At 40.4% G+C, this 25,619-nt stretch overlaps 1 protein-coding gene across 3 annotated transcripts in view; it reads left to right on the top strand.

Annotated features, from left to right (window-relative positions):
• The first annotated feature begins 9,374 nt into the window (after positions 1-9,374).
• Positions 9,375-25,619, top strand: part of ZDBF2 (zinc finger DBF-type containing 2) — a 39,080-nt gene continuing 22,835 nt past the window's right edge. Inside the window, exons 1-5 of one of the 3 annotated variants that reach the window (XM_030917076.1) lie at positions 9,568-9,658; positions 14,128-14,180; positions 15,126-15,169; positions 16,388-16,496; positions 24,849-24,951. In XM_030917076.1, the coding sequence (XP_030772936.1) occupies positions 24,898-24,951 (54 nt within the window). In that variant the 5' untranslated portion in view covers positions 9,568-9,658; positions 14,128-14,180; positions 15,126-15,169; positions 16,388-16,496; positions 24,849-24,897. Of the gene's footprint in view, positions 9,659-9,736; positions 9,872-14,127; positions 14,181-15,125; positions 15,170-16,387; positions 16,497-24,848; positions 24,952-25,619 lie in introns of those variants that run through there. The other 2 variants (XM_030917074.1, XM_030917075.1) reach the window with 2 other exon arrangements.

Consider the following 25,619-nt stretch of genomic DNA (forward strand, 5'->3'; position numbering starts at 1 on the left):
GAAGGAAGCAGTGTCTTTCAGGCCATTGAATGAATTTGATTACTACTACAAACAAATCATCATTATTAAGAGCCTTCAAGGAAGAATCAGATAAACCATCAGCAGTAATTGTAGTACCTGGCATAGAAGGGCGAATTTGCCATATTTCTCAGCACATGAAAGAACATTTGTGCCAACTTAGAGCTGGAGGGGAACAAGGTTTAAGAACTTTTCCCATTATTAGTGGTAATGCATCTGAAAATTTTGATCCTGATTGAAATACTATATGGGTAATATATAATCAATGCCCAAATGAATGGAGAAAACATACACTTTTAGCATTGTTAAGCACAGTAATGTAATTTTGGCCCTTTGGTATTGTTCTAGAATTAATTTTAATTCTAGGGATATTGCTCTAAATGTGCTTCTTATCACTTTTGACTCTTCAGTGTGTTATCCAGGAAACAATATATATATACATATATATATATATACACACATATATATATACACACATATATATATATACACTTGTGAACTGTTGTTTGTGATTTAAGCATATATATTGAATAATGTTTCCAGATTAAATGACTTCCAAGCTCCAAAGAAAAGAGTGCAAAGCATTGGTCAATATAAACGTGATTAGGCCAGCTGTGTCTGCTAGCAGGCAGTTATCTGAATTAGGGATCTATCCTCCCACAGAGAGTTGGAGACAGAGGCCTTACCCTTCTTGATGATTATATTTTGAAGGAATGGCTCTCAGATCCTTGAGAGAGATGGTCCTGAGTTACAAGAGCTACATATGTACAATTGTGAGGACTTTTTGGTAAGTGCCCTAAGAAAGGGTGGTCAAGGAGCTATCATCAGATGTGTGCTGGCTAGAGCACATAGTAAATTTTCCTGGCAGCATTTAGCTTTCTCAGGCAGGCATTATTTAGGGGCCTGGGATCATTCTAGGGACACAGCCTTATGCTGCTAGAAGCCAAACTTGTTTGATCAGGTCTCAGTGCAGGGATTTGGATGGGGTTTTCATGTGCCAAGGGTTCTGTACTCTTCCTTCTCTGCCGCTTGGCACTGTGCATGGTGATCTGTACCGTAATCTACACAGCGTGGTGCTCTTCACTGCAATCTGTGGGACAGCTCAGGGAGAACTCAGCTTTTCCAGCCCCCCAGTTTTAGGTTGAAAAATCACGGTAATACCCATTGAAAAACAATACAAGCAGTAGCTAGCAAGCAGCAAGGTGCCAACACTGGGGTGCCCTCTCAGGCAGTGGCTGCCGTCTGCTGGGGGTAGTTATTAAGCCCAGAGCACTCTATGGACTCATCATCTTCATGTGGTGTACACCACCTACCTCGCTTGCTGTACTAACTGTTCTAAAAATATACCCTAGCCTTGTTTTTGAGCAGGTGTAGTAAGGCACACACACCAGATGCGCAAATGGTCGCCAGGAAGGAATATTGTTTTTTCTTTTCTTTTCTTTTTTTTTTTTTTTTTTTTTTGAGAAGGAGTCTCGCTCTGTCACCCAGGCTGGAGTGCAGTGGCCAGATCTCAGCTCACTGCAAACTCCGCCTCCCGGGTTTACGCCATTCTCCTGCCTCAGCCTCCCGAGTAGCTGGGACTACAGGCGCCCGCCACCTCGCCCGGCTAGTTTTTTGTATTTTTTTTTTAGTAGAGACGGGGTTTCACCGTGTTAGCCAGGATGGTCTCGATCTCCTGACCTCGTGATCCGCCTGCCTCGGCCTCCCAAAGTGCTGGGATTACAGGCTTGAGCCACCGCGCCCGGCCGATTCTTTTTTTTATTTTGAGACGGAGTCTCGCTCTGTCACCCAAGCTGGAGTGCAGTGGTGTGATCTAAGCTCCCTGCACTCTCTGCTTCCCAGATTCAAGCAATTCACCCCGCTTCAGCCTCCCGAGTAGCTGGGATTACAGGCGCGTGCCACCACTCCCGGCTAATTTTTTAGTTTTAGTAGAGACCGGCTTTTGCCATGTTGGCTAGGCTGGTCTCGAACTCCTGACCTCATGATCTGCCCGCCTCGGCCTCCCAAAGTGGTGGGATTACAGGCGTGAGCCACCGCACCTGGCACATTTTTTATTATACCCACAGTTCCCAAGACACGGAAGGCAGGCATACTACACAGGGCCACACAGGGAAGTGACAAATTGGGGTGAGCAAGTGTAGAGAGAGGGGAACTGCTGGCAGAGCCTTTATTATGAAATTTTCAGGAAAGAACGGGCGAAACAAAGTAAGCGAGTGGTGCAAATTTAGGATTGGATAGTTTGCATGGCTTCAGCAAATGCTGGGTTATAGGGTGGGTGGTCTAGTACCTGGCGCTATAGTAAATAGGACAGGGGATAGTGTCCCAGGCTATAGAGTTCTGATAAAAGGAGATGGCTGGGGGTGGTGGACAGGTGATTGGTTGGTTTGCATAGCAAAGGCATGCTGGCAGGCAAGCTGTTTGTTATCTCTGGGAATTAGTTAAACCCAAGAAAGGTGGTTCCCCAGGTCCCAAAGGCCCTAATTGCATCAATAATACAGAAAATAAGAACATATAGTTAATCCAATTGGTCTTGTAGTGCTCTAGCATTACAAAATTTTATGGAGCCCTTACCATATCATAATATTTGAATGCTACCAATTAATTTAAAAAAATAGGATCTGTGGAATTCACAGCCTCTAAATTCTTCCTTATAGAGTTATTCTATTTGAATATAAATTGCTTTATTGTTGCCAGTTAACTGGTGAAAATGTCGGAGTTTAAATAGAACAGCTCAATAATATAGTTTTCTTTTCTTTCTTTCTTTCTTTTTTTTTTTGAGACAGAGTTTTGCTCTTGTTGCCCAGGCTGGAGTGCAATGGTGCGATCTCCACTCACTGGAACCTCCGCCTCCCAGGTTCAAACGATTTTCCTACCTCAGCCTCCAAGTAGCTGGGATTACAGGCATGTGCCACCACGCCCGGCTAATTTTGTATTTTTAGTAGAGACGGGGTTTCTCCATGTTGGTCAGGCTGGTCTTGAACTCCCGACCTCAGGTGATCTGCCCGCCTCAGCCTCCCAAAGTGCTGGGATTACAGGTGTGAGCTACTGCACTGGGCCAATAATATAGTTTTCATGTTGATGACCTCATTGTCTAAAAAGCAATAGTAATTCTTTCTTTAAAGTTAAATCTCTAGAGGACATAAGCTTTGGATAATTTTTGAATTAAAGAAACAAGCGGGACGTTTGTAGCATTTTCAGCCTCAATTATCACCAGACATTAAAAGCACTCTTTGAGGGCTACCAATTGTGTTTCTACTAGTGAGAAAAGAGAAAGGAGGAGAAAAAAATGGGTGGGTAAAAAAGAAAGAGGAGCAATAGAGGAAGAAAAAAGAGAAAGGAGTAGAATATGGCAAGAATTGGTAGAGAATTATTGGAAACAAACACCTCAACTATGACTGTATGAAGGAGGTGTATTACAAATGTTTCCATAAAGTATGAAGTGGAAAAGACTAGAATGAAGGAAGAATACAATGTAAAGACTATAACTGAGAAGTTAAAATCACACTATGCCTAATTTTAAATTCATGTGGGGGGAAATGTTATCATGATTTTATACTTGTAGTGTCTTGCCCCTGCAACTCCTTTGCCCACATCTACTCCTGATAAGCAAAAGCAACTATTTTAAAAAATTTACTTTGAACTGGGCATGGTGTGGCTCATATCTGTAATCCCAGCACTTTGGGAGGCCGAGGTGGGAGGATCCTTTGAGGCCACGAGTTTGAGACCAGCCTTAGCCATATGGCAAGACCCCATCTCTAAAGAAAAAAAAAATGTTGGCCTGATGCGGTGGTTTGCACCTGAAGTCCCAACTACTCAGGAGTCTAAGGCAGGAGGATCGCTTGAGCCCAGGTTGTAGGCTGCAGTGAATTACATGTCACTGCATTCCAGCCTGGTGACAGAGTGGGACTCGGTCTCTATTAAAAAAAAATTATTTTGTCCTAGGTGGATCATCTGTATGTTTACATTTAAAAAGGCTTATATTGCTATTTAGTGATTTGCTGACTGTAGACATTACATTATATATTAAATTCCTGCATGACAGATGAGGAGTTATTAATAACTCATTTGCACGATTTCCCCTTGTAGTCTTCTCCCCACACTTAATTATACTGCCATTCCGCAATTGTCTGTTGTATATTTCTGCAACTTAAAGACATATACTTTAACTTTCTTTCTCTTTCTTTCTTTCTTTTCTTTCCTTCCTTCCTTCCTCCCTCCCTCCCTTCCTTCCTTCCCTACCCCCTCCTTCTTTCTTTTCTTTTGTTTTGTTTTCTTTTCTATTCTTTTCTTTTTTTCCTTGACGGAATCTTGCTCTGTCGCCCAGGCTGGAGTGCAGTGGCGCGATCTTGGCTCACTGCAGCCTCCGCCTCCACCTCCTGGGTTCAAGCGATTCTCCTGCCTCAGCCTCCCAAGTAGCTGGGATTACAGGCGCGTGCCACCATGCCTGGCTAATTTTTTAGTATTTTTTAGTAGAGACGCAGTTTCACTATGTTGGTCAGGCTGGTCCCAAACTCCTGACCTCAAATGATCCGCCTGCCTCAGCCTCCCAAAGTGCTGGGATTGCAGGCATGAGCTACCACGCCATCCCCTCTCCTCCCCTCGCCGGCCCTCCCCTCCCTTTCCCTCTCTCTCTCTCTTTCTTTTTTCTTTCTTTCCTTTTTTTTTTTTTGATAGTCTCACTCCGTTGCCTAGGTTGGAGTGCAGTGGTGCAATCTCAGATCGCTGTAGCCTTGATCTCCCGGGCTTAAGCAGTCCTCCCACCTCAGCCTCCTGAGTAACTGGGACTATAGTCATGAGCCTCTGCACCCGCCCTGCGTGATTTTTTTTTTTTTTTTTCTTGAGACGGATTCTCGCTCTGTCTTCAGGCTGGAGTGCAGTGGCACCATCTTGGCTCACTGCAACCTCCACTTCCCAGGTTTAAGTGATTCTCCTGCCTCAAGCCACCAAGTAGCTGAGACTATAGGCACACGCTACCACACCCAGCTAATTTTTGCATTTTTAGTAGACAGGGGGTTTCACCATTGTTGGCCAGAATGGTCTTGATCTCTTGACCTCCTGATCCACCCGTCTCGGCCTCTCAAAGTACTGGGATTACAGGCGTGAGCTGCTGTGCCCGGCCTGCATTTTTTGCGTCAACATTTTTGTTCCAACAACTGGGAAGATGAGGACATTTAACACTACCATCTTTCCCTCTACCTTACGGGGAGGAATCAACATGACAAATGGAGATATTTTCTGACCATTCACATTACTTTAATTGGATTTTATTATTTATTTATTTTTGAAATGGAGTCTTCACTCTTTCTCTCAGGCTGGAGTGCAGTGGCGTGATCTCAGTTGCCTGCAACCTCCATCTCCTGAGTTCAAACGATTCTCCTGCCTCAGCCTCCTGAGTAGCTGAGATACAGGCTTAAGCCACCATTCCCAGCCAAATTTTTATTTTTAGAAGACGTGGGGTTTCACCATGTTGGTCAGGCTGGTCTCAAACTCCTGAGCTCAAATGATCCGCCTGTCTCGGCCTCCCAAAGTGCTGGGATTACAGGCATGAGCCACTGCACCTGGCCCACAATTATTTTAAAATAATGATTTGGATGGGGCATGTGCATGAATCCCTTTATGCTTAAAGAAAACGTTTTACTTTTTAAAGAGCTAACATGCCAGGCTTAGGGGTAAAAGCTTTATAATGACCTCACCTGACTGAATAGGTAGAATGAAGCACACAGTAATAGAATTTGGGAAAAGAAATAGCCCACACTCTAAATTGATGAAATCTAAATTCTTTTATGACCCAGCTATGAGATCTTGTTTTTTCCCAATAGCCTTTCCTTAAGACATTAGCCTAATATTAGCTTAAATGGCTTACAAAATGTAGGCATTATTGGAGTGCTTTCTAGACACAAAAGAGCGGGTTTTGGTGTTCCTTAGAAGAAGGAAGAATGTGAAATAACACACACCCAGCACTTTTTTCTCCCTGGACCAAATATGTTGGGGGAGGGAATGGAGTACATACAAACCCAACCCTGATCTCTAAGGTCCTTAAACTATGTTTAGATGTGTAATGTGTTTAGATCTGTAATGGGTTAGTAAAGAATTGAGGGGGAAATTACAACTTTTGGAGCTTAACCTTATAGATAACTAAGCTCTCCCACAAAACGTGCCCATTGCCAGTAGACGGAAATCTGATTTGTGCCGACTGCTGATCTGATGCAGAAAGGCACTCCCTTTGATGTTTTATGATAGTATCATGTTGGAAGAAAAATTTTGCCAACTAAACACAACAATTTCTTGTAATTTAGTGTTTTTCTTCTTCTTTTTTTTTTTTCCTCTTTGAGACAGGGTTTCACACTGTTGTCCAGGCTGGAATGCAGTGGTGTGATCACGGCTCACTGCAGCCTCTACATCCCAGGCTCAGGTGATTCTCCCGCTTTAGCCTCCTGAGTAGCTGGGACTACAGGCATGCGCCACCATACCCAGCTGATTTTTTTGTATTTTTTGTAGAGACGGGGTCTGGCTGTTTCCCAAGTTGGTCTTGAACTCCCGGGATCAAGCGATCCTCCTGCCTTAGCCTCCCAAATTGCTGGGACTACAGTGCGAGCCACTGTACCTGGCCTATTTTTATTTCATACTCAGAGCACTCTCAGACCTTGACACATTTATTATGCATTGATCTTGTAAAATTGGTTTAGGTATTTCAGAAACTTATTCATATTCGGAACTCAACTTTTATTTATTTTTTTAATTTTTTTTTTTTTTTTTTTGAGACAAAGTCTCACTCTGTCACCCAGGCTGGAGTGCAGTGGCGTGATCTCAGCTCACTGCAACCTCCGCCTCCCAAGTTCAAGTGATTCTCCTGCCTCAGCCTCCCCAGTAGCTGGGATTACAGGCACGCGCCACCATGCCTGGCTAACTTGTGTGTGTGTGTGTGTGTGTGTGTTTTAGTAGAGATGGAGTTTTGCCATGTTGGCCAGGCTGGTCTCAAACTCCTGACCTCAGGTGATCCACCCACCTCGGGCTCCCAAAGTGCTGGGATTACAGGCATGAGCCACTGTGCCGGGCCCAGAGCTCAACTTTTATGAATCACTTTTTGAATCAGTTGTCCATGGCTGTAGTTTTCCACCAAAGGTGTTGGTGATGCATCTAACCTTAAGAGTACCCCAGCCAGGCACAGTGGCTCATATCTGTAATCTCAGCACTTTGGGAGGCGAAGGTGGGAGGATCCCTTGATGCCAGGAGTTTGAGACCAGCCTGGGCAACAAAGTGAGAACCCCATCTCTACAAACAATAAAGAAATTAACCGTGTGTGCATGGTGGCACACGCCTGTGGTCCCAGCGACTTGGGAGACTAGGGCAAGAGGATCGCTTGAACTTGGGAGATCGAGGCTGCAGTGAGCCGTGTTTGTGCCACTGAACTCCAGCCTGGGTGAACAGAAGGAGACCCTGTCTCAAAAAAAAAAAAAAAAAAAAAAAAAAGAAAAAAGAAAAAAAATAGAGAGAGAGAGAAAGTAAGAATGCTGCATTATATTGTATATGTATGCAGCATTTTCTTCCAAGCAGCTGATCTTACTCTGCAAGTTTTTATGCTGGCACCTTCTTGATCTTACCTGAATATGTCAATTGCGTGTTTTCACGCAAAACATTCAAGACTTGTTTTCCTTCTTCAATGGTGTTATTGAATAAAATCTATAGGGGTTGTAATTGACTAACCAGGCTATCAAGAATAATATCCAAGTTATTTCATTTTCGGGGGGTGCAAGTAGGCTTAGTATTTAACTGTTCATATATAGGTTCCCCAAATCCATCAAGAATGAATGTACTTGGTGAGTAACCCAGGGCTTCCAGAAGACTACTAGTTCTTAGCCAGCCCCATCTCTTTCTTTTCTAAATGCTGGGGAAATCCCTTTTTGGTCCTAGGAAAATCTTCTCCAGGAAAATCTTCCTTGTTTCTCTAGGAAAATCTCTCTCCAAGTTTGAGTGACTTTTGTCTGTTAATTCCCTTCCTCCTAGGGTTATGTGTTTTATTAAACAATGCACTTATCTCAGTTGAAATGAGGACAACCTGCACAGCAACATCCACGTTGTAATATGTGGAGGTAATGACAACCAGGTCTGTACTGCCACCTGGTCAACGAGAGTTTGTAAGATGCATCTTGATTTCACAGATATTAAACTGTGGGGAAAAATGTGGCTTAATATCTGTGAAATACATAATGTCATGGTGGTTGGATCAATGTAAAGCGGGTTTTCTATAATTCCAAAGTTAGGATGTGGAAAAAACTTGCCTTAAAAGAAATCCGTACTTTTTGGTATGTTAAATCTAAGGGAGGTTATAAATCGAACAGTTGCAGGAGCCCAAGTTTAAAGTGAGAGAAAGATGTAGTGGGGGAAGGAGGAGCTGAGAAATACAAAAAGAATGAAAACAATGGATGCAAAAGCAACAGGCAAGTTTTGTTTTGTGTGTGTTTGTTTGTTTTTTAAAGGGACAAAATCACAAGCTTATTAAAAAGGGTAACGACAATTATAGCTACAGCCAAACAGCAAAGTAGCTCATTTTAAGATTATTTTTACATTAGACATAAGCTTTGCAACAGGGCCTCTCTTCATTTTAGTAAAATTGGTTTAGGTGTTTCAGAAACTTCTTATCGCAGATTATAATTTCATATTCAGTAGTGTGATTCATTTAGGTTTGTGATCTCCGTTACAATTAAACTGTTTTTGCTCACAACTATATTCGTAATGGGTAGCGCAGTGAATATAATTGCATGACCTAATGTTTGTTAATATTCGTAATCCTTTAATGTGCAGGATAGATCTTTGAATACCTAACTTCCTCAAGCCTCAGTTTTCTCATTTGTCAAAGGGGGGACAACAATAGGATTCATTCAGAGTTACTCTGAAATGAAATGCAGCAATGTATAGAAACCTTAACGCCTAGCACAGCAAGCGCTCATTGAACACCAGCTTTTGTGAGATGCACCTCACTATGAAATAGGCGTGGAAACAGAAAACGACTAGCTCTCTTAGCCCCGTTTTCTTTTTTACATTCATATGTTGCTTTGAATTGGCAAGCAGTTTTTATTTGGACCCTTAAACGCTAAAACCTTGGTCTCTACTTCGCGTCCTAACTGCGCTTATGAGTCTAGTCATTTTCGTTGGAACGTGATAGATTTCCAAGCTCTGGAGTGGGGCCCTGACCAGGGAGGAAGTGTCCGCTTTAAGAGCTCCTGGAGGGGAGGAAGGGGCTCCTCGGCCCGGGTGGGAGAGTGAGTGAGTGAGTGAGTGAGTGGGTGGGCGGGCAGGGGGCGGTCCCGCCGCTCCTGCGTCAGAAGGGGTCCGGTTTTCGCACCTTCCCTGACGTCAAACCTCCATCAGGGTTGCAACGCCACGTTGCCTTGGATGCCTGCGTGAGTGGAGTCGCGTCTTGGGGCCCGCGTCCTGCGAGACGCGCTCCCGCCCCGCTTCTCCCCTGCGGATCGCAGGGGCCGAAGGCGCCTATTTCTGGCTCCGCGGGCAGCGGGGCTGCGGCGCTTGGACTGTGTGGGGTTCGGGCGCCGCCACGGAACCGGAATAAGAAGGGAGACCGCCTGGCGCGGTCCTCGGTCTCCACCGCGGCCCGGAAGGAATCCGGGAGGCCTCCGCGGAGGTGAGTGCCGCGGCGGGGGCGGGGCGCGGCCGGGGCGACGCCCGCGGGCGGGGCCTGCTCTCCGGGCGCCCGGGGCGCCTTCTTGCTAAGGGACGCCAGGACCACTCGCTGGGCTCCCGCGGACGCCTCGCAGGTCCTCGGCTTCCCCCAACCCCGCGTCCCTTTCTGCCCCTGCTGCGTGAGAGGTGTCGGCGGCTCCGGGCCGGGATCGAGGTGGCGGGGCGAGGGGAGGGGAGGAGGTGGGGCTGCACTGCGCTTCTGTCCGGGGCCCTGGGTCAGAGTGGCCGGCGGACGAGGCCTCGGGCCCGGGCTCGGGGAGGGGGCGGCCTGCGAGGTCGGATTGAGGGCCGGGAACCCGCGGAGTCTTGCCCCTGGGCACCTGTGGGGCCGAGATTCCGAGCCACCTGTCCACACACCCCCTTTCCCCAGCGCCCTGCGTTGGGTCCAGTTGGCCCCAGACCTAGGCCTTTCCCAGCCTCGGGCGATTATAGTTTATTTGGAAACGTTTGATTTTTGTGTTAGTGATCCTTTTACTACCGCCGTGCAACAGTTGTGTAAATGTGGTCATGTTACGCCATCGTTTTTACTTGCTCCTAAGGAGGCCCTTACCAGCTCCTGCGATTATCCCACGCGATGATTCTTGGTAGCTCGTGGAAAAAATGCATAACAAGATACTGGTTCTCAAGGGACCAAAACCCCACCCCCACCTAAAGGAAATAGCTTGTTTTTGTTTTTCTTTTTTACAGCAATATGCTACGTGTGGGGAGGGGGAGGGACGACGGAGGCAGCCTGTAGCGATCTCATCCTCGAGAGAATCTGCTAACAATTTGGGGGGGTATCTTTCCCTTCTCATTAATTAATACACAAATGTGTGTTACATAAGGGGTGTTTATTTGCTTTTTTCACTTAATACATGGAAGACCTTTTCTCTATCGTTTGAACCCAAAGCCTAGAAGGCAAGAAAGCAACTCGTTAGAGAGTTGATAAAGTATCACTGCAGTGGCCAGTGATTTGGATAGAAATAAGCTGAATTCAGGGTAAGAACTGGTTTCTATAAAATATTGTTTACTCTGCATAATAATTGGAGGCAGTGTTTTTTCAAACTGAGTTTTTTCAGCCGGTTCGTGAATTGTGAAATTAATTTAGTGGGTCGTGACTAGCATGCAATTTTTTTTAAAAAAAGATTGCATTAAAAAATCAGAATGCATTACATGTAATGAGAGTATTGTTTTGTGAAAAATGTTTTAACTGTGCGTGTGTGCCTGTGAGTGTGTGCTCGGTTGTAATTAAAAATGTATTGGTTCCTGTGTGTCATGTTAAATAATCTTGAAAGTCGCTAATCCAAGGTACTGTCAGCACTCAGCTGAGCAATGATGCAATTAAAATAAACATTAGTTTTATTTTTTCTTTGGAATAGTGTTGTTGATTGCAGCAAATAAGAGTCCTAATTATTTGTTTTCACCTAATATTAAAGCAAGTAGTATTCCTAAAAATACAGATAGGAAGTGGCAAAGTCGTTAAAAGGTTAAAGCATAAACTACTCAAATTGACCAGTGATCACATCTCAATTACGCTGGTTATTGGTGTGAGACCTGCAATGAGATACCTCTTTTCTCTCAACCTCAGTTCCCTGATTTGTTAAATGGGAATTAATCATGGCAGCTACCTTATAAAGCTGTTTGTTATTTAGATGAGATAATGCACAGGAAGCTGTTGACAGAGCGCCTGGCTCAGATTCAGTACCAAGTATTAGCTGTTATTATTTTATTAAGACTGAATAGAGGTGTCTAGGATAATGCTTGTCACCAGAGGAAAGCCAGCATAGCGTGGATAATCCAAAAAAGGGAAAAACTGAAAATTAGTAGTGTTGTGTGGAGGAACTGACACTGAATTAGCGTGGTCTTTTTATGTCATTCGGCCATTGTTTTGTCATTGCCCCTCAATTGCTTCCCTACTACTGGACAGAAAATTCAGATTGTCTTATTCATAAAACCCAATGGCTTTCTATTGTCTTTCCTTATTACTATTTTTTATTAAGTTGATGTCTCTTTTGTCAGGCAGTTGAAAAATATGTTTTATGAGGATTGTGGGTTTTGTTGATTCTTACCACACTGCCACACTCAGTTTGAGAAATACACACACGGCAACTCCAAACTCATTTCAGAAATATTTTTATCGATGTTTACCTCTGCAGCTGGTGCAGCTCTCAGGTGTGCAAGAAATATTTCTTTAAAAAAAAACAAAAACCAAAATGCTGTTTTATTTTTATTTTAAGACATTTCTACCTAAGTCATCTGGGTAGCTCAGAAATCTCTGTTCGCTGCCTGGGATAGGTTTATGCAATTTTAAATGTTACGTAAATGAATGAAATAAGAAGGTGAACATAGTCATTTTTTAAAAATAGCATTGTTATTTTTATGAAAAATAAATAGAATGCTTTGGATTCATAAAAAGGTTATATTTGCAAAAGAACTGGGTATGATAACTGTGAAAGATTGGGGAAAAATGTTTAACATTGATCATAATTCTGCTCTCAGATTTGAAACTGCCTTCAGATTTTTGTTCTGCTTTAGAGGAACAAAAATGGAAACTCAGGGGTGAATTACGATGTAGTTTATGAAAAGACATGTCTCGAAACTCTAGCTAATCTGTCAAAAAAGAAAAAGAAAAAAGCAACAACCCCCATACTAAAAATACCAATGAAACAAAAAAAGCCCAATTTGGTCTTAAACATGTATAAATTTAGAAGTTTTAAGTTAAATATTAAGGTTATGTGTAGATTTAAAAAATTATCTTACTGATTGACTTTAAGACGTTAACCCACCAATTACTGGTTCTTGTCTTGACAGGGCTTTTATCTACGCTGACAAAATACTATGCAATCATTAAACATTCTATTTTATTTTACTTGATTTTCTTCTATTTTATAATAGCATTTTATAATGATATATAAAGGTACTCATTATATGTGGTTCAGTGAGAGAGGGTGGCTATAGAATAGAATGTACTGTACCATCCCATTTTTGTAAAAATATGTTTAGAACAAAGAAGAATATGACACGTTAATGGTGGGTAGATTATGGCTGATTTTTATGCTCTTTATTTTTATAATTGTACTATTATAAATGTTTTACTTTTGTAATAAAAATTAATAAAAATCATTTTTTAAAGAAAAATTAAATGTGTATTTTCTTGTTTTGTAAGCATACATGACTATGCTTTAAGGGATACTGACTCTTAACTTGGAGATTTTGGGAATTGACTAATTCTCCAGTATTTTAGGAAATGGTGCTGAGTAGTTAATAGTTATGTCCCTTACCCTTTGGAAAGCTGTTTTGAGTAGGAGAGAATCATTTTTCCAGAATTTTCTTAAAGCACTCTCAAGTATACCTCTTTCCAGAAAAATCTTCCACAGTGCCTAAAGGTGCAGTCTAAATTCTTTAGTCTGCATTTGAATACTACCATGTCAAAATCCAATCTACTTTCCCTGCTTTATTGCCCCTTAAATTCTCAAATGAAACCTTAGATTCAGCTGGATTTGTTAATTTACTGTCTCCAAATGTACCTTGTATTTTCTTGCTTTTGTACCTTTGCTTGTTTGTTAATTGGAATATCATTTCCCAACCTTTGAGTGAGTAAATCCCACCCATTTTCCAGTATCTGGTTAAAAAATCATATTCACAGTGGCATCCCTGACCACTCTAGCTGAAACTGAACTTTGCAGTTGAACTCATTAGCATTTATTATTTTTGCTGAGGCATTTCTTAGGCAGCACCTCATTCTTTGGCTTTAATTTCTCAATTTCATTTAAAAATTTTTTGAGGGCAAGAAAACTTGTCTCATATTTGTCTCTATCCCTTAAAGTTTCTACCATGGAACTCTGCACTGAGTAGGTGCTTAATAGTTATTCTTTGATTATACCGTGGTGTCACTGGCTCTCTTGAGCCCATGTGTTGGAATTTTTTCTTAATCAGTGATCCTGGATAAGGAGCAGCACTTTGCCCACAACAATGCGGAGGAATAAAAAACATGCTTCTGCTTAATAGTGTATTGATATAGATAGGTGATAAAAGAATTGACAGTATTTTTCATTAAAGCTAACGTGTACCTAAGCCTCGGGAAGTTTCTTATGAAGCTAATTTTGGGTTTGACAGCATTTTTGTTCTCAACCTTACCAGAGGCACAATTCAGCCTTATAGTCTTTTACAGCTGCAGTTCCAGGAACCCAGAGACCTGCAGTGTTTGATGGTGGGTTAGATGGGCCATCACAGTCACTGCGCCAGAACTTTAGGAGGTCATGTATGAGATTCAGTGGGTCATAGTATGTAAAGTGCTTTGTGTTCCAAAGTTAATATTTTTTCTTTTATTATTGGGAACATGTCACTTTTCAAAATATATCTGGATATGTTTGGTCAATGGTAGACACTTATGGGACCTCTTTTAAAAAATGATTTTATTTTAATTTACAGATATTTGCCTGAACTAATACAGCTGATGAAATACCTGACTTTTTCTGCTCCAGGTAAATAATTTGTTACTTTAAAAATATCAGGTTCTAGTAGAATTCAGAGTTTGTATAAAAAGACCTATTTAGGCATGCAAAGTAATATAAATCCAGACCCTAAAGGAGTGATCCCTTTAATAAATAAGTTTTATTAGTTTATGAAAAATGATGACTTATGTTATTGAGTCAACTTATAGCAGAATCACCTTGAGCATTTTAGTTTAGTTTAGTTTTTTGAGACAAAGCCTCACTCTGTCGCCCAGGCTGGAGTGCAGTGGCGTGACCTTGGCACACTGCAGCCTCCACCTCCTGGGTTCAGACGATTCTCTTGCCTCAGCCTCCCGAGTAGCTGGAACTATAGGCATCTGCCAGCACACCCAGCTAATTTTTGTATTTCTGGTAGTGATGGGGTTTTGCTATGTTGGCCAGGCTGTTCTCAAACTCCTGACCTCAGGTGATCCACCTGCCTTGGCCACCCAAAGTGCTGGGATTGGAGGCATGAGCCACCATGCCCAGCCACTTTGAGCATTTTAAGTATGCTTCATAATGTATGTCCTGGGTTCCCTCAACCCATGGGATTTTGATTTGGTAAGTTTCTGATGGGGTCCTGGCATGTTAATTTTTAAAAATGCCAACACATGCTTCTGGTTTATTGTAACTCACTGCCATTATGGCGCTAGAGATGATGGAAGTGGCAGGTGATAATGCCATGAGAGTTAAGGACCATAGGGTTAAAGACTAAAAATATTTAAGTATTTACATTTTGTGTATATGTGATAGTAGATTAATGATTTACTTTTGTCCTTTATTTAATGAATGTTTTAATTATATTTTCAATCCCCCAAAAGTTTATTTTAGGATTTTTCAAAGCTTACATTTAAGCTCTAGGTTCTCTCAGCTTGAAATTTGCCTTATGTGTAAGTACAATTTAAAATAAAAGTTTGTTCTGTTTTATTGCTGTAGGTTAATAAGTGAAGTAAATTAGTGGAAAAAAGACCAAATTTTAAGTAAGTAATGTCTTACATGTTTTTTGTGTCAGAGGCTGATTTAATTGATTAATTTTCCCCATAAATGTGAGAAGTCAGAAAATCAATTTCTCATAATAAGAAGTAATAGGTAAGTAAATATTATGCTAGCATTTTGATTTAATGAAGTTTTTTTCACCTCATCTTATGGTTTTAAGGCTGTGATTTCATTTTTCAGTTATTGATTTTAATGATTAAATTTTTTCCATTGCAGAAATACTCATAACACATTATAGAATGATTGTTATATATTTTCCGACAGATGAGACTGCTTAAATTAATTGAAATACAAAATTATTTGCAGTTCTATTTTCAGCTTAACAAAGCAGCAAATAAACTGCATTCAATTTTTTATTTAAAATAATCATAAATTATATGTACTTTGTGTCAGTTAATACGTTGACTGGGCATGAAAATTACTGGGGGAATTTTAAAAATTCTGAATCCTAGGCTCACCTCAGCTCTACTAAAATTTTGGGTATTCATCCTGGTTTGGCAGCCATGCAGTATGTAATGTTGAAGGATTACACTTTTAGGTGAGTGGAAACTGGAAAACTATTTATTTGTAGAGAAATCTAAACACTAGTAGGAAGAAAAAAATCCCTCCTATTTATCTGGCTTACATAATTCTCAGAAGAAAAATGTTTTGTGTTTCAGAGGCTAAATTAGTTATTCTGATTTTTAGCAACTGTGTTGGATAAATTATTTAAAAATCTGCCTCTTTGTGAGCTGAGCAGAAAATGCCATGTGGTGTCTTTACACTCATGATGACAGAGAATGAGACGTTGTCAAATAATCTGGGGTTTGATGTGGAAACATGATGGGGAAATTAATGAACTCCATTAGAGTGTAGTAAATATACCATAACAATATCATAGAAGTAATTGGTCTTCACAAATTTAATATTGTATTCTTTGTTACTAAATCAATATCTAATATCTCTAATAAGTTATTAGAAAAACTAAATATTTAGTCATCTAGTCTTCAAATATTAGCAACTAACTGTTCTTTCATAAGATACATAGTTCTTGTCTCTGCTCCAGGCTCACTTATTTATTCAGTGGCTCATGGCGGCCTTGTATATTTTCCTAATTATTAGAAGTAGAAGTGAATTTCTGTTTTCTACTAATTATCATAGCCATTTTCCTCATAAGATAAGGAATTATCATGATTTTTGCCATTTTTCTTTTTGTTTTTCAGCTTGAGTATTCAAAGACAGTAGACATCTGACTTCAGTTATTTATTCAAGATGCAGAAAAGACAAGGGTATTGCAGTTATTGCCGTGTGCAGTATAATAACCTGGAACAGGTGAGAGGTTTCTATTAATATGATAATATCTCAAAGGACCTAGTTGTGACTTTTTCTTACATTTTATTAAATTCATGTATTTATTTATTGAACAGATCATATTGGGAATCTGTTAGTTGGCAGACACTGTTTAAGGTTCTAGGGATCCATGAACAAAAACCAAGCCTCTTTTTTCATGAAGCTTGTATTCTAGTGTAGTAAGACAGAAGATAAATAATATATAAATTTAGTACAGAATATGTGAGATTGTGATAAATGTTATGAGGAAAACAAAATAGGGAAGGGGTAGGGTAGCCAGGTAAGGCCTTTTTAAGGAAGTGACATTGAGTTGAGATTTGGAGTTTGGGTCTCAGGTTTACATTTATCTGGGGAAAGAGTTTCTAGGTAGAGGGAAGAGACAGAGACCCCGAGGTTACAGAGTGGTTGGCACACTAACGAAGAGCCGGGAGGCTGGTGGCTGCATGGATATGGGGGCGTGGGTGAGAAGTAATAGGCAAAGAATTCAGACTAGTAAATTGTGTATTTTAGATTCAGGAGGTATATGGGCTTGTTTGTTACATGGGTATATTGCATACTTGGTAGGGATTGGGCTTCTACCGTACCCATTACCCAAATTAGAGAAGTAGATTCTTTAAGCCATTGTAGGCTAACGTAAGGACTTTGAATTTTATTTCAAGTGAGATGGGAGAGCATCTCAAAGTTTGAGCATAGGAGTTAGGTCATCTACTTTGTGTTTTAAAAGGCTCATTCTGGCTGCTGAGGGAAAAATAGTTGGTATAGAGATTTAAAAATTTTGTTATTGTGATATAACTCATACACCATATACTTGACCCTTTAAGGTGTATAATTCAGTGATGTTTTGTTATGTTCACAAAGTTGTACAACCATTGTCTAATTCCAGAACATTTTCATCACCCTAAAAGGAAGCCCTGTACCTATTGAGCAGTAACTCACTCCTCCCTTCTGTCACTAGCCCCTGGCAACCACTTACCTGTTTCCTGTCTGTATAGATTTGCTTATTCTGGATATTGCATGTAAATGGAATCAAACATTGTGTGGCCTTTTGTGTCTGCTTGCTTTAATGTAGCGTAATATTTTCACAGTTCATCCATGTTGTAACGTGCATCACGACCTCCTTCCTTTTTATGGCTGACAATGTTCCATTACATGGATATATCACATTTTGTTTATTTATTGAGCAATTTATGGGTATTTGGGTTGTTTTTGCTTTTTGACTGTTATGAATAGTGCTGCTATGTATATATGTGTACAAGTTTTTGTGTGGACATATGCTTTCACTTTTCTTAGATTTACATGTAGGGTGGAATTGTTCGGTCATGTGGTAATTGTGTTTAACTTTTTTGAGAGGGTGCCTCACTGTTTGTCAAAGTGGCTGTACCTTACCACCAGCAATGTATGAGGGTTCCAGTTTCTCCACATTCTTGTCAGCACTTGTGGTTGTCTGTTTTTTGTTGTTGTTGTTGTTGTTGTTATAGCCATCTTAGTGGATGTGAGATGGTATCTCATTTTGGTTTTGATTTGCATTTCCCTAATGACATATAGTGTCTTTTCATTCGCCATTTGTATATCTTGTTTAGAGGGATGCCTATTCAGATCCTTTTCCTATTTTTAATTGTGTTGTCTTTTTATTGATGAGTTGTAGAAGTCTTTATATATTTTGGATACTTGACCTTTATCAGACATATAATTTACAAATACTTTCTCCATTCTGTGGGTTGTCTTGTTACTTACTCTTTTTTTTTTTGAGATGGGGTCTTGCATTGTTGCCCAGGCTGGAGGGCAGTAGTGCGATCATGGCACACTGTAGCCTCAGCCTCCTGGGCTCAAGCAGCTCTCCTGCCTCAGCCTCACAAGTAGCTGAGACTACTGGTGTGCACCACCACCATACCCAGCTAATGTTTTTTTTTTTGGTAGAGATGGGGTCTCACTATGTTTCCCAGGCTGGTCTCAAACTCCTGGGCCCAAGTGATTGTCCTGCTTTGGCCTCTGAAAGTTTTGGGATTACAGGCGTGAGCCAACACACCTGGCCTTCTTTTCACTTTCTTGATGCTGTGTTTGGATGCACAAAAATTTTAAATTTTGCTATGTTTTGCTCATGTTTTTTGGTGTCAGAAGGTTTGCCTAATCTCAGGATTGAAGATATATGCCTATGTTTTCTTCTAAGAGTTTTATAGTTACTCTTACATTTAGGTCTTTTATCCATTTTGAGTTCATTTTTGTATAAGGGTGTGAGATAGGGCTATGCTTTTTTTTTTCTTGCGTCTGTAAAATTAAATCTATTTCCTAGAAATTATGTTAAAATTCATGCTCATCAGAGCTCACCCTATGCTACCTATAGTGGATTTATATATGTATGTATTTATATTGATTTGTTTACTTTTATTATTTTTACAATAATTATACATATTTATGGGGTACAGTGTGATATTTTGATACATGTATATAATGTGTAATAATCAAACTTGTAATTAGCATACTAATCGCCTCAAACATTTATCATTTCTTTGTGTTGGAAACATTTAAAATCCTCTCTTCAATTGTTTGGAAATTTACAATCAATTATTGTTAACTATAGTCATCCTACAGTGCTATATAGGACACTAGAACAACTAGAACGTATTCCTCCTATCTAGCTGTAATTTTGTATTCACTAATTATCCTCTCCCAATTTCTCTCCCCTGACTTCTTCCCAGCTTCTAGTAATCACCATTCTGTTCTCTACTTTTATGAACACAACTTTGATGACAAGATTTTCTTCTTTTATGGCTGAATTGTATTCCACTGTGTATAATACCACATTTCCTTTTTTTTTTTCTTTTTTTCTTTTTGTGAGATGGAGTCTTGTTCTGTCACCCAGGCTGGAGTGCAGTAGCATGATCTTGGCTTAGTGCAACCTTTACCTCTTGGGTTCAAGCAATTCTCCTGCCTCAGCCTCCTGAGTAGCTGGGATTACAGGAGCATGCCAACATACCTGACTGATTTTTGTATTTTTAGTAGAGATGTGGTTTCACCATGTTGGCCAGGCTGGTCTCAAACTCCTGACCTCATGTGATCCACCTGCCTCAGCCTCCCAAAGTGTTGGGATTACAGGCATGAACCTCTGTGTCTGGCCCTTTTTTCTTTTATCTGTTGATGGACACTTAGATTGATTCTATATCTTAGCTATTGTGAACAGTGCTATAGTAATAAACGTTGGGGTGCAGATATCTCTTTGATATACTGATTTCCTTTCCTTTGGATAAATACCTAGTCAGTAGGATTGCTGAATCATATGATAGTTATATTTTTAGGTTAGTTATAAAACAGTTGTAGGTGCTTGGAGTGACTGTGGGACCAGAGTCCTAGGCTCATAGGCTTATGAACCTATTGTTGCACCTGGATCTTGGGGTACAGATTTGCTCTTTGGTGGAGTTGGATGTCTTTTCTCTTTCTCCTTTGCACGTCTGTTCTACCAGTGAGTTTTTTACTTTTGGAATTTTTCATGATAGTAACTATTGACTTTTTTACTTGCCAGATATAGGACTTCTTTGGTCATTTCCTGTAAGACTGGTCTAGTGGTGATGAATTCCTTCAGTTTTTGTTTCTCCGGGAAAGACTTGATTTTTCTCTCATGTCTGAAGAATAACTTTGCTGGGTATAGTATTGTTTGGCTGTTGGAATAGTTTTTCACACTTTCAATATATCATCCCGTTCTTTGCTGGCCTTTAAAGTTTCGCAGATAAATCTGCTGTTAGTCTAATGATGATTCCCTTATATGTGACTTGATGCTTTTGCTGTTTTTCAGATTATCTTTGACAGTTTATAATGTGCCTCAAGGAGGACATTTTTGGGTTGAATGTATTTGGGAAATTCTTCGAGCTTCCCATATCTGAATGTCCATAGACTTGGGAAGTTTTTTGCTATTATTTCATTAAATAGGTTTTCTATGCCTTTCTTTTTGTCTTCCCTGTCTGATTCCCCTAAAACAAATATTTGTTCACTCAGTGGTGTCCCATAAGTCTTGTAGGTTTTTTTCACCTCTTTTGCATCATTTCTTTTTTTTCCCTCTGACTGGGTAATTTCAAATGACTGATCTAAAAATTTAGAGATTTCTTTCTTCTATTTTATCAAATCTGCTGTTGAATCTCTCTATTGTATTTTTTATTTCGTTCATTGAATTCTTTAGCTGTAGGATTCCTGTTTGGTTCTTTTTTATGATTTTTTTCTGTGTTGAATTTTTGCTCATATGTGAATGGTTTTTCTGATTTTGTTGAATTGTCTATGTATATTTTCTTGTCTCATTGAGTTTCCTTAAGATCTTTATTTTGAATTCTTTTTCAGAAATTGGTTTATTTTCTTTTCATTGGGTTTTTTTTTTTTTTTTTTTTTTTTTTTAATGAGAAAGTTATGTTCCTTTGGTGGTGTTATATTTCTTTGCTTTTTTATGTTTCTTATATCCCTGCATTGATGTGTCCGCATCTGGTGGAATAGTCACTTCTTCCATACTTTCTGGAGTGGCTTTCATATTGAATAACTTTCACCTGTAGTTGGGCTTTAATGTGCTACTTGGGAGAGTGTGGTTACTCTGTTGCCAGATAGATGCAGTGGTATATAGTCTTCATTCTGTTTCTTCAGCTGTGTTCATCATCAGCAATAACTGTGGGCACCTCAGTGGCCTACACTGTAGAAGTTTGTGGCAGTGGCAGCAGCATAGGCTGAATGTCCTTGATGTCAAGGGCTTCTGGGATCCACCTGTTCTTGTTTTCATTACAATGGGGAGACTTAGCTGAGTAGATCCCTCTTGGTGTTAGGTCTGACACGGCCTGTAAGCAGCTTTAGTAGCACTGTGTTCCAGTTGCAGGTGTTTGGAGTGGCTGTGGGACCAGGGTCCTAGGCTCATAGGCTTATGAACCTATTGTTGCACCTGGATCTTGGGGTACAGATTTGCTTTTTGGTGGGGTTGGATGTAGGTTGCCCACAGAGCCAGGACCTGTAACTTTTAGGCACCCCCTAGTAGTTGGGGCCCAGGGAGTCAGGTTGTAGCTGAGATTTCTACCCTTGAAGGGCAGGGCACAGCACTGACCTGACTCCAGGGAAAAATAGTTGCTCTGGAGGTTTGATCCTGGGAAGCAGGGTGTGGCTGCAGTTCAGAAACGTGAGCCAGCAGAGCTCAGTGGCAACTTAGGTCTCAGGGGATGAGGCATTGTGTAGTAGTGACTCTAGACACTGGGATGGTGGGACTCAGCAGCAGCAGACACATAGCTGTTGTTTGGACCCTGTGTAGGGCAGGGAACAGTACAATGACTCCATTCCCCAGGTAAAGGCACGTCTCAGCAGCTCAGACTCTAGGGATTTAGTCTGGTCTAGGAAAGCAGAGTACTAGAGTTGTTTGGCTAGTAGGATGAGGTGTCTAAGCTTAGCCACTGCTCTCTTTCCCTGGGACATGAGGTACTCAGCCCTGCGGTACACAGCTGTTCAGCTTGGCCAGGACACCATTTCCCCAGGGGGCAATATGCTGCTTCAGTTCAGGTTTGGGCAGGGATCGGGGACAGTGGCATGACTGTTCCGGGCGGCCATTTCTCTGGGATGCAAGGTGCCACTTCAGCTTAGGTACTGGGGTGTGTGACTACTCTAAATATCTAAGGCAGTTTCCTGCAATTCAGGATGCTACTTCAATCTAGGCACTGGGGATGCGTGACTGCTTTGAGCCGCAAAGGTACTATTTTCCTGGGAGGCAGGGTACCACTTCAGCTCCAGCCTGATGGGGTAAGAGCAGAGGTGGGTGAAGTGGCTTCATTTCTTCTTGGTTCTATGAGGAAGGATTTAACCACTGTTTGTATCTTGGCCTGGGGATGTCAGGCCACCGGGCTGGGATGATTCAGCAGTGGCTTAGCCTCAGGGATGAAAGGGAGCCATGGCTACTTGCCTCTGGAGCAAAACACGTTTCAGCCGTAGTTCCACTTGCAAGGTGGTGTAGCCACATGGGCTACAGGGGCCAGGGCACAGTATTGGCTTCTTCTCTCAGGGGAACACAGTGGTGTAGACTCCAGACAGCTCCCTCAGCTGGTCTTCGTCCTTGTGAGGACTGCAGGGGTGAGGTCTGTAGGTGTCCAAGGTATTAATGGGGGTTGGTTGTTGGAATCCTCTTGCTTGCCTCCTTGCTATAGGGAGAAGTTCTTCCTGGTTCCCCGCTGATTCCGGTTGGGAATGGGGTGCTGGAGGCCTGGCATTCCCTTCTGTTTTCTGTGTTGCCATTCTGAGTTCTTTGCTCACCCTGGTTTCTTTTTCTCCTCTGATGCACTCCATTGCCCTTCTTCAGTTGTTTTTGTTAAGATACAGTGGTTTATTCATTGTGCTGGCCATCTTTTTCCGAGTTTATTCTTTTACATGTGATGTAGAGTAGTACCAGCACCATTTGTTGACTATCCTTTCCCGATTCAATTGCCTTGACATCCTTGTTGAAAATCAGTTGACCATAAATATAAGGTTTACCTCTAGACTTTCAATTCCATTTTATTTATCTATATATCTGCTCTGATGCCAGCACCACATAGTCTTGATTACTGCAGCTTTGTAGTAAAATTTGGAATCATGACATTTGAGTCCTCCAACTTTGTTCCTCTTTTTCAAGATTGTTTTGGCTATTCTTGGTTCCTTGTATTTCCATATGAATTTAAAGATTACCTTGTTAGTTTCTGCAGAAAAGCAGCTGGAATTCTGATAGGGATTGTGTTGAATCTGTAGATACATTCATGGGGAATATACATCTTAATATTAAGTCTTCCAGTCCATGAATAGAGGTATGTATTTCCATTTATGTAGAGATTTAAAACCTTTTAACAGTGTTTTGTAATTTTCAGTGTACAAGTTTTACACTTCTTATGCTAAATTTATTCCTAAACATTTTATTAATTTTAATGCTATTGTAAATGGAATTGTTTTCTTAAGTTCATTTTGGATTATTTGTTGGGAGTGTATGGAGAGCTTCAATAGATTTTTAAATATTGATCTTGTATCATACAACCTTGCTGACCTTGTTTATTAGTGCTAATAATTTTTTTGTCGATTCCTTAGGATTTTCTATATACTAGATTATGTCCTCTCCAAATAGTTTTACTAGTTTTTTCCCCAGTCTGGATGCCATTATTTCTTTTTCTTGCCTAATTGCTCTTGCTAGAATTTCTAGTATGATGAGTGTTAAATTACAGTAGTGAGAATTGATATCCTTGTTTTGTTTTGAATCTTGGGAGAAAACTTACGGTCTTTTGTCATTAAGTTTGATGTTAGTTGTGGGTTTTAGCCTTCTATTCCTAATTTGCTAAGTGTTTAATCATGAAAGGGTATAGGCTTTTGTCAAACGCTTTTTTGCAACTATTAGATAAGTATGTGTTTTTTTTCTTTAGTCCATTAATATAATATATTACAGTATTCGTCAGCTCAGGCTGCCATAATAAAATACCATAGACTAGTTAATTTAAATCAGCAGTCCCCAGCCTTTTTGGCACCAGGGACCAGTTTTGTGGAAGACAATTTTTCCACAGACAGGGTGGAGGGGTGGTTTTGGGATTTAACTGTTCCACCTCAGATCATCAGGCATTAGATTCTCATAAGGAGCACACAACCTAGATCCCTTGCATGCACAGTTCATGATACAGTTTACACTCTTATGAGAATCTAATGCCTCCACTGATCTGACAGGAGGTGGAGCTCAGGTGGTAGCGCTTGCTTGCCTGCCGCTTACCTCCTGCTGTGTGGCCCAGTTCCTAGCAGGCCATGGACTAATACCTAACAGCCCTTCTTACTGTGCCCTTCTGTAGCAGAGGGAGAGGGCGATTTCTCTTCCTATTTTATAAGGCCACCAATCCTATTGAATGATGTCGCTACTGTTATGACTTCATCTAACCTAAATTACCTCCTAAAAGCCCTGTTTCCAAATACAGTCACATTAGGGGTTAGAACCTCAACATGTGAATTTTGGGTGGGATGCAGTTCAACCTATAGCAGTTAGATTGGTTGGTTTTCAGATGTTAAACTAATCTTGCATTTGTGGGCTAAATCCCACTTGGTCATGGTGTATAATCCTTTTTATATGTTGCTGGATTTGGTTTGCTATTAACAATATTTTGTTAAGGATGTTTGCAGCCTTGTATTTCAAGGCTTTGGAGAACTATAAAAGCAGTGAAGTAATATGGGGCCCATATCTAGTGAAGTATTTTACAGAAACAATGGAAGCCAAAAGAAATAAAACAACTGCACCTAGAATTCTCTACTCAATACGTATATCTTTTAATAAGGAAGGTGAAATAAAACTATTTTCAGGAAATAAAAATTAAGGGAATTTGTCACCAGCAGACTCTCACTAAAGGAAAAACTAAAAAGGAGTTCTTCAGGCAGAAGGAAAATGATTCCCGATGGAAGCTCAGAGATACAGGAAGTAATGAAGAACAGTGGAAAGGTAAATATGTAGGCAATCTAAGTGAATTCTGTCTTGTGGGATGAACAACAATGGCATATAAATTGGGAGGGGAGTAAATAATGTTAATTTCTAAGGACTTTACATTGTTTATAAAGAGAATAAAAGTAACAAGTAATTTTAGACATTGACAGTTCAGGGTTGCTCATTGTAATCTCTTACCAAAATAGACTATGAAAAGTCTATAACTAACTACAGAGTTAACAGAAAGGGAAAAATTGAAATGATGAAATGTAGTCCACAAGAAGACAAGAAAGGAGAGGAAAAGGGATAATTGTATAGGCAAGAATAACAGATTGAAAAAGAAAAAGTTAAATACAACTCTATCAATAATATATTAAGTGAAAATAGATTTGATGCTTGAATTACAACTGTATTCAATATTTTGTCAGAGGTCCTAGTCAAGGAAATAAGGAAAGAAAAATAAAAATGATAAAGATTGGATAAGAAGAAATAAAACTATTATTTATACACAACATGTGGACATAGAAACTCAAAAGATATCTAGGTAAACCATTAGAATCAATAAGTGAGTTAAAAAAGGTTGTTAGACCAATGTAAAAAGAAACTGTATTTTTATATACAGATACCATGTAGAAAATGAGATAAAAAAATTACAATAGCATCAAAGAACATCAAAATCTAGGGAA

Source organism: Rhinopithecus roxellana, chromosome 14 (genome assembly GCF_007565055.1).
Source record: "Rhinopithecus roxellana isolate Shanxi Qingling chromosome 14, ASM756505v1, whole genome shotgun sequence".
Lineage (NCBI taxonomy): Eukaryota > Metazoa > Chordata > Mammalia > Primates > Cercopithecidae > Rhinopithecus > Rhinopithecus roxellana.